Source organism: Stegastes partitus, unplaced genomic scaffold, assembly GCF_000690725.1.
Source record: "Stegastes partitus isolate 25-593 unplaced genomic scaffold, Stegastes_partitus-1.0.2 Scaffold2033, whole genome shotgun sequence".
Taxonomy (NCBI): Eukaryota; Metazoa; Chordata; class Actinopteri; family Pomacentridae; genus Stegastes; species Stegastes partitus.
In genome coordinates, this window is record NW_007579764.1 from 32,108 (window position 1) to 40,404 (window position 8,297).

The 8,297-nt window shown below is 41.5% G+C and overlaps 1 protein-coding gene across 1 annotated transcript; it reads left to right on the forward strand.

Moving 5' to 3' along the window:
- The first annotated feature begins 2,181 nt into the window (after positions 1-2,181).
- LOC103373626 (lysozyme C) lies at positions 2,182-5,273 on the forward strand. The gene is made up of 4 exons (XM_008303549.1): positions 2,182-2,344; positions 3,273-3,431; positions 4,789-4,867; positions 4,943-5,273. The coding sequence occupies exons 1-4, from the start codon at positions 2,218-2,220 to the stop codon at positions 5,007-5,009; spliced, it is 432 nt and encodes a 143-aa protein (XP_008301771.1). The 5' UTR covers positions 2,182-2,217; the 3' UTR covers positions 5,010-5,273.
- Positions 5,274-8,297: the final 3,024 nt, after the last annotated feature.

An 8,297-nucleotide genomic window follows, 5' to 3' on the forward strand; every position in this document is an offset into this window, starting at 1 on the left:
AAGAAGTCGTTGGAGACTCAACACTGACCTGATGTAAGAGGTCTTCACGCTGTAGCTGCAGTTCCTCTGATGTTCACTAGAAGCTGCTCTGAGAAAACAAACTGCAGTGATGTAATCAAGGAAATCCCCAAATTTCTCACTAGAAACCCAAAGTCAGCACAAGTTCTTACACAACAGGTTCAGCTGTCAGGAGGTCATTGACTGTCTGATGGGAGAGAGATTCAAAAACAAACGTTCCATTTAGGAGATATTAGGATAGGAAGGCTGCATTAGTTTATTAGACCAAAGCCAACAGTTTACTTCACCTGATGACTGTAGTTTCGTGGCTATTTGCCAAATCACCGACCAGAAACACACGACGAGAGAACCAGGCTCGGTTCCGATCAGGTTCCCGTTGAGCAGAACTCGGTGCTGCTGCTTCGTGTTTTTATCGTCTTCCTTCAGCGAGCGCTTTGTTGTGACTGTGGACCAGTTCAGACGTTATGAAAGAACGCTGTTTCCCTGCATCAGTGGGGTTCGGCTTTCAGCAGCAGCTTTGTGTTAAGATAAGTTTTATCTTAACACAACCTGAAAGAACGGCAAACTAATTCATCAAACGGTGCGTTTAACCAGCGCTCTGTCAGAGCCGGGGTAGGCGCAACATAAATCCTTTTGAATCTCACACGAGTGTTGATCAGTTGGTGGCTTTCGGGCTGATTTGCGAGCAAACTGTTTCTGCAGAAATCAAACTGCGTGATGGAAAGTTTGCTGCGTGTTCTGGTGCAAACGATGAACACCGAACACGATGCCGATGCTGACGTGGAGGTCGTCGGCGTTGTCGGTCGGTATACATATACTGAAGGGTTGGATGACGAGACTGCATGCAAATTAGGTTTGTCACCAAATGCATGAGCACACATCAGAATAATTAACTAATATAAAGACAGATAAATGTATAACACCAGGTCAAAAGTATGTGGACAGCTGAATGTTTCTGTTTATTACGATTAAAATAGAACTGATCCCAAAGAATCCACATACGTCTGTCACATCTTTTTTCCAAACCATCTAATTGAATTAAGTATATTCTGTGTCCCAAAGTATGTTGATGAGTAATAGCTGCATTTATATGCAATATGATGATGATGGGTGTCCACATACTTTTGGCATAAGAAGACAGACGTAACTTATTAACTGGTCAAAAGTATGTGGACAGCTGAATGTTGCAGCACATGCAATATATATGGCATTGGCCCCAAGGTTGTCCACGTACTTTTGGTCATCTAAGCTCGAGTCACGTTTTGAGGATTCATCCTCTGTGACATGAGATGACCGCAAGGTTTCTCTGCAGGAGTGTTTGGCTTTTAGAAAGACTTCATAGAGTCACAATGCTTCAATATGGTTCCAGAGAAACCTCGTGGACAGAAAGCAGAGCGATGATCAGCTTTATTGTTAATGTGCTCGAAGACGGAACTTTCCATAAAGGCTTCGATGCTTTTTAATATTTATCAGCTCATCAGATGTTGTTGTTCAATCAGCCTTGGACTTCAATCTGAGAGAAAACCTGCTGAAAGTGGGTCAACGGGCAGTTTTTAACAGTTTTATCTCAGCAAATATTTAAAACATCACAAATGTTGGTATGAATATCCATATTTCACGCTTCAGGCGGATCAGAGACGATCAAGAGAAACTGTTCTAAAAATGTGCTGGTTTGAGATGGAATAGTTTTATTTGTCCATCACATGTTCCACGAGATACGAAAGCAGCTTTTTAAAGTCTTCAAAACCCAAATCCTGACCCAGTTCTTCACATGAAGTTAGAGTAAATGAAACCAGTGCTGACATGTCTGTGAGTCTGTTTTGGTGAAAGTCAACAAAAACTCTGTTTGTTTTACAGGAAAACTCCACAGAGCAGCTTTCAGTCTTTACTGCAGCGTTTTAGACACTTAAACCAGAAACTCTCTGTCACAGCTGCCTCACCAGTTTTTTTTTAATTTGCCGCCAGCTTTTCTTTCTTTAATCGCTCCTCACTGCAGATAATTTAGTGGCAGAGCTTCACCTGAGCTTCAGCCTTCACATCAGTGTGCATAATCACGCTGATAACACAGCCCGAGTCCAAAAGGAGCAACACGAGTTTCGACATCTTTGTTGAAACTGGACGACGTTCAAGGAAAAAGCAGGAAATAAAGGCAGGATGGTGGAGTTCACATTCAGCTGCAGAAACACTCAGAGAGACGTCATGAGGACTCTGCTGGTTTTGTTCTTGGTGGTCGTGACCGGCGCTGAAGCCTTGGAGCGCTGTGCATGGGCCAAGATACTAAAGAATTCTGGGATGGATGGTTACCGTGGCATCAGCCTGGCCAACTGTGAGTAGCAGCAACCACACAGTACAAATCCTACAAACTATTCACACGTACACGACGGAGGAACGCCACAGAAATCCTAGCAAACAAAGAAACACATCGGAAAGCTCCCTGATCTGTAAGTTTGCAATGTTCACTTATGTGCTCACGTCCTTGGCTGCAGTTCAACCATTAACAGGTTTTTATGCTAAATGTGAAGCTAACTGCTAACCTGGTTTGAAGTCACTTCCATACAACCAGTGGAGGCTCCAGACCAAGAACCAGTCCAGCACTGAGGTCCCTCTGAAACTGTCACCTGGTCTACACAACGTTGTGTTTCTACACAACTGAGCTGCACTTTGGAATCGTTGCGCTGCAGTCAAGCCCTGGATTGCACCTAAATTCTTACAACTTACTACAGATAAAGCTAAAGTCTTGATTATCGGCCCCGCCCATGCCTAACGTATGATTGGTCGGCTGGAAAGGAGCAACCGTGAAGCTAAAATTCTAAAGATACGGAGCTGAGAAACGTATTTATGATGAGTTACAAACCAGCACCATCCAGCAGAAAACACATTTCCCACAAAACCTCACTGAGAAACCAGTTCAGTTGTACGGAAACGTCTTTTTGTTCAAACTGGGTTGACTAATGTGGAATTTGGTGCAGATGAATTAGCAGGATTCAGAGGTGTTGGCACTTATTTTGGTCATTGCTGAACACCAGTTTCCATGATTTATGCTAAGCTAACAGAAATAACCTTTGGCTACCGCTACCTAAAGATTGGGTCGACAACAGTAAACGTAGCGTTGGTGTTCACAGGATGAAAGGATCTCAGAATGTATGGATACCAGAACTTCTTCAGAGCTGTTTCACAGCCTGCTGGGCGTTTTCCACCCTGACCCTCCAGACCAGCGTCGTTTGCAGGCGTTGACTTTTCTCTCTGTTCTGCAGGGGTTTGTCTGACCCGGTGGGAGTCCAACTTCAACACCGGCGCCATAAACCACAACACGGACGGATCCACCGACTACGGCATCTTCCAGATCAACAGTCGCTGGTGGTGCACCGACGGGAAAACGCCGTCGGCTAACGGATGCAACATCCAGTGCAGCGGTCAGTGACGATCCGCTAGTTCTGTTTCATGTGTTCAGGTTCTTGTCTCCCGTCCTGCTATGATCTGATCTGATCTCCCACCAAACCCCAGAGCTTTAGCGTGTCTCTGCTCGTTTTAATCAACAGCTCTAACAACCAGGAGCTGGTGGAGACCAAAATATCGTGTAAAAGTCTGAAAGGCTGAATTCCCCCAACGTTACCGTTGGGTAACGTTACCTGCAAGTTCTACTAATGTTTCAAAGAAAACTTTTTAAACCAATACTCAAATCTAATATCATTTCAAGTAACGTTCCGATGAGGTTAAAGTGAACTAAGACAGAACGTTTAAACATTCAGAGGAGTTTTCACAAAATGTTCTCCAAATGTTCTCAAGAGGTTTTCCTGTAACTTGATATGTTAGCAGAGGTGGAACATTTTTGCCTGCAATATTCTGAGGACGTTCTGGGGATGTTGAGAACGTTCTTTTCCATTAAACATTCCTGCAACATTACATAATAAGATGAGGAGAACGTTGTCAGAGCGTCTTTAGAGAACTTCATCTTGCCTTTATGAAGAACATTCTGGACGCTAAAAGAAAACTTTATGCTGCAGAACTTTCCCACAGCGTTTTTAGAACAGAAAAAAGTTCCAGCTGGGTTCCTGCAAACCCTCACAGCAACAACTACTGTATGAAAGTTTCAGACTCAAAAAGCAGCGATGATGAAATATCTCAAAGTGAAATATAATTTACTAAAAGTTGTTTTCAAACTCATAAATCGCACAGTGCCGCCTTATATTACTGGATTATTAATATTATCTGAGGCAATTAAAATGTTGACGTTGAAAAACGAGAGTTTCTTCTCTAATGAGGTAAAACTTTGAAGACCAAAGCAGCCGATCTCAGACCAACGGATTGAAGCACATCTGCAGATCCCAGATTGTAAAATCTCACCTTAAACTAAATTAATGCAACAATGAAACAGTTGAGACTCTTTAAACATCTGCAGTTTTACTCTATTGTTAAACTTTACATCGTGCATTTAATAACTTCGGAGTTTTTATGTTTTTAACCGTTATTACCTGCATGTCTGCTTTCACCATATTTTAGATTCAGTAGTTTTAGTATTCAGCCTCTGCTCACACTCATGAGTCGTTGGGAGTGAAGCTACTTAAGAAACTGTCAAGTCCTCGTGAAAGCTGCTTTATTTAAATGTTATTGTTTTCTCCACTTCTGCACCAAAACCTGGATCCTTGATTAAATGCAGCCATTTGCATAAAAGCACTTTAATAAAAGCTCATATTTCTGAGTGGCTTTTTCACTAATTCTGAACGTGCTGTACTTTGAGGTTTAATTTGTTTTTTGTCTGTTTGCTCGCAGCCCTTCTGACCAGTAACGTCGCCGTGGCGATCAACTGTGCCAAACGTGTCGTCCGGGATCCCCAGGGCATCAGTGCCTGGTAAGAACAGATCGGCTGTGATTCACTGTACGGACCTTCAGGTGTGGAGAATGACGTCCTTGTGTCTGGTTTCAGGGTGGCCTGGCGAAATCGCTGCAGGAACCAGGACCTGAGTTCATACTTGGCCGGGTGCCAGCTCTAATCAACAAACAGGACGGCGTCGTCGGCGTAACGAAGTTCTTACGTCTTTGGCTGCAGAGGATTGAAACATTCCTGCTGTTTCTGTGTTTGACCTGAAAGAAGTTAAACATAAAGAGTTACTGAATCTGAAAAATTAGCCAATTAAAACGTTTGTTGTTGCTTTCAGGAGAACCAATCTGTGAGCAGAAACATGGTGACTTCAGCTGGTGTTTGTTGTCATTGCGCTCATTTTAAAAAGCAGATTAAAATGTTCATTAACGCTGAATGTTGAGAGTTTGGTCTGTTGTAAGAACCTCCACTCCTACACCTCTACACCTCAACACATCACATCAGCGGACTGATACACATTAATGCATATTTTCAACAAAAAAGGTGCAAAACATGTCGTTAAGGTGTAAGTTATCGCGTTGGAACGTGCAAATTTGGATTCCACGTGTTAAATTCTGTGTATTTTGACACCAAAATCAAGCAAATTGCCGTTAGAGATCACGCTGTGTGAAAATATATGTAGCTCCAAAATGGCGGCCATCTTGGAAACCCTTTTTGTGTCGCTAACGTTAGTTTGCAAAAAAAACTCGCCCAAAGGTGGAGTCACAGGGCAGTTTTGGTGTTTGTGTGACAAAATGAAAAAGTCTTCTGAGTTTAATGTGATTTTTCGTAAAATAATGTGAATTTTCAAAAGGATTTCCAAGATGGCCGCCATTTCCAATCCAATATAGTGCACATCTGACAAATATGCAGCATATGGTTTGGTGGTTTTGGTGGTTTTGGTATTTTGACAAACACCAAAACTGGCCCGTGTGTCCACCTTTGGGCGATTTTTCGTGAACGAGCATTAGCTACGCAAAGGGTTTAAAGGGTTTTCAGAATGGCCGCCATTTTTGATATGCAGTCCCATTTATTTTCACACAGCAGGATTCTGTGATTTCATTGGTCTTGGTGTCAAGATATACAGAATTTAGCCTGTAGACTCCAGCCTTGCACATTCTAACGCCATAACTTCCACTTTAACGGCATGTCTTGGCACATTTTTCTGCTGAGAGGTCGAAGCGGTTCCTTCAGGACTTTGACTGCTCATGAATTTAAGTCACGTTGATCTTTGTGGACGCAGAACGCAGGACTCGTTCTTTGGAGTCTTGCAGAGGTCGAAGGTAATTTTCTCCTCTTGCAGCCGACAGCGTGACAGCATCCCTGCAGTGTTTGATTCTCTGGATGTCCCTTTGGCTGCTGTACATCTCGCATCACGCTGCGATGACTTTGAAAGCTCGTCTTCAGCGAATAACTTCACATCGAACCGTCTTCTCTTTATTTCGCTCACAGGACAGTTCAGTTGTTTCAGGTCCAACCGTCCAAACCGGGTCTATCTCCTTTATCAGCTGCAGATGTCTGACCGAGACACTCGAAGCCTGACTGATGTTCTCGAGTGTCGTTTTTGCAAATTAAACATCTCGCAGCAGAACGAAGCAGCTTAACGAGGATCTGTGAACAAACTGGAACAAGCTACACTGTAAAAACGTTTATTTTCACATATAATAAATAAGTTAAATTCCAGATATTATCGTAAAATCACACCGAAAAATCAAAGTTTACATGTTGACTGGAGAAATAAAACTGACTGAAAATAGCAAATTAATTATTTTACAGCTTTTAACAGTAAAGTTTCACCACGTTTACGACATTTTAAACAGCAATATGTTATATTTCCTGTGACAAGACAGAAATATGATTCACATGAAGGACTGAAAAATGGTAAATAATCTGTTTTAAACTGTTGTTTTACCGATTTTTTTTAATTAAATTATAGATAACATCTACGAAAAATGGTTAAAACTAAATAATACCCACATCAAAAATTTGTATTTTTACTAAAAAAAATTTGTTGTTTTAAAACCTTTAAAACATTTAAAACATGAATTTCTTTTTCCACAATTTTTTTTATTGTATTTAAATCTGAAAAATTATATTTTTCACAGAAATTTGCCATTTTTAGAAAGTTAAATGATGTATACTGAGGACTGTAAAATGGTAAATAATTCTTTTAAATGTTATTTTACAGTTTTCTGGTTAAATAATCATTTATAATAGAATAATAGTTATAATAAATAATAATATCGAGTAAAATCAAACAAAAATTCTTAATTTTTTTACGTTAAAAAAAACAAAAAATGACAAAAAACATCCAAACTGTAGATATCTGTATATTTTTTTTTAAGATTTTTGTCAACATTTTTAGTTTTTTAGCGTTACAGCACCCAGATGATCTTTTGCTTTGTTTTTAAAGGATTTTTTTCCATTATTTTTAGAGTGTCCACGAGTCTTATTATGATGTTTAAAAGTCCTCCCGAGTGTCTCTTATCCGCCGAGCTGCAGGCTGTTTATTTGGCCTCACCGCTGTGGAGCTGCAGCCGACTGGATTCAGGGATGTTTTCGTCAGGTGCAAATTTTAATCAAACAGCCACGGGCCTAATGGGTGAAGCTCAGAGGAGGACGAGGCAGAGAAAAACATAATCACTGTTAGAAGTGAAGCAAATATGAGTAAGCAGAAAAAATATGCGCATTAGAAGAAGCAGCAGGACTGAGCGCTCTTATCGTGAACCTGCCTCCACACTTTTCTTTCTGTTAAATTCAGACCTGGTTTATTTTCAGTCAGACACGTCGGCAACGTTTTCTTGGTTCTCAGGTCATTTTTCATCCTCTGAGAGACAAATATTCTCCTCCACAGTCTGAGCGTCCTCATAAAACCCACCGGATTCAGTCGATCGGAAAGGTCATCGCTATTCTACAGACCAGAGTCAGTTACACAAACGTTCCTCCATCGAGGCCAGTCAGACCATCACAGCATCCAGCCTGGTTAATGGAGGAAACCTGGAACATCTCAGAGCACAAACACACCGACGTTCCAGTCGAGGTTATTAAAAGGTGATTAAAAAGTCAGAGGATGAATAAAAAAGAACATTTCCAAGTTACTGAACATCTCTGGAGTCCAGTTAAATCCATCATTCAGACATGGAAGGACCATGGACCATGAGTAGATCTGACTAGAGCAGGACGTCCTCAGAGACTGAGAGACCGAGCAAGAAGGAGACTAGAGAAGGAGGCCACCAAGACTCCTATGACTCCTCTGAAGGAGGTACAAGAAGGAGACCAGTGAAGGAGGCCACCAAGACTCCTACGACTCCTCTGAAGGAGGTACAAGAAGGAGACCAGTGAAGGAGGCCACCAAGACTCCTATGACTCCTCTGAAGGAGGTACTAGAAGGAGACTAGTGAAGGAGGCCACCAAGACTCCT

What these genes read in the sequence shown, in the direction of transcription:
- LOC103373626 (XM_008303549.1), top strand. Translation starts at nt 2,218, where the DNA reads ATGAGGACTCTGCTGGTTTTGTTCTTGGTGGTCGTGACCGGCGCTGAA. An exon ending in TGGCATCAGCCTGGCCAACT is followed by an intron (nt 2,345 to 3,272) that starts GTGAGTAGCAGC and finishes TCTGTTCTGCAG; the next exon opens with GGGTTTGTCTGACCCGGTGG. An exon ending in CCCCAGGGCATCAGTGCCTG is followed by an intron (nt 4,868 to 4,942) that starts GTAAGAACAGAT and finishes GTCTGGTTTCAG; the next exon opens with GGTGGCCTGGCGAAATCGCT.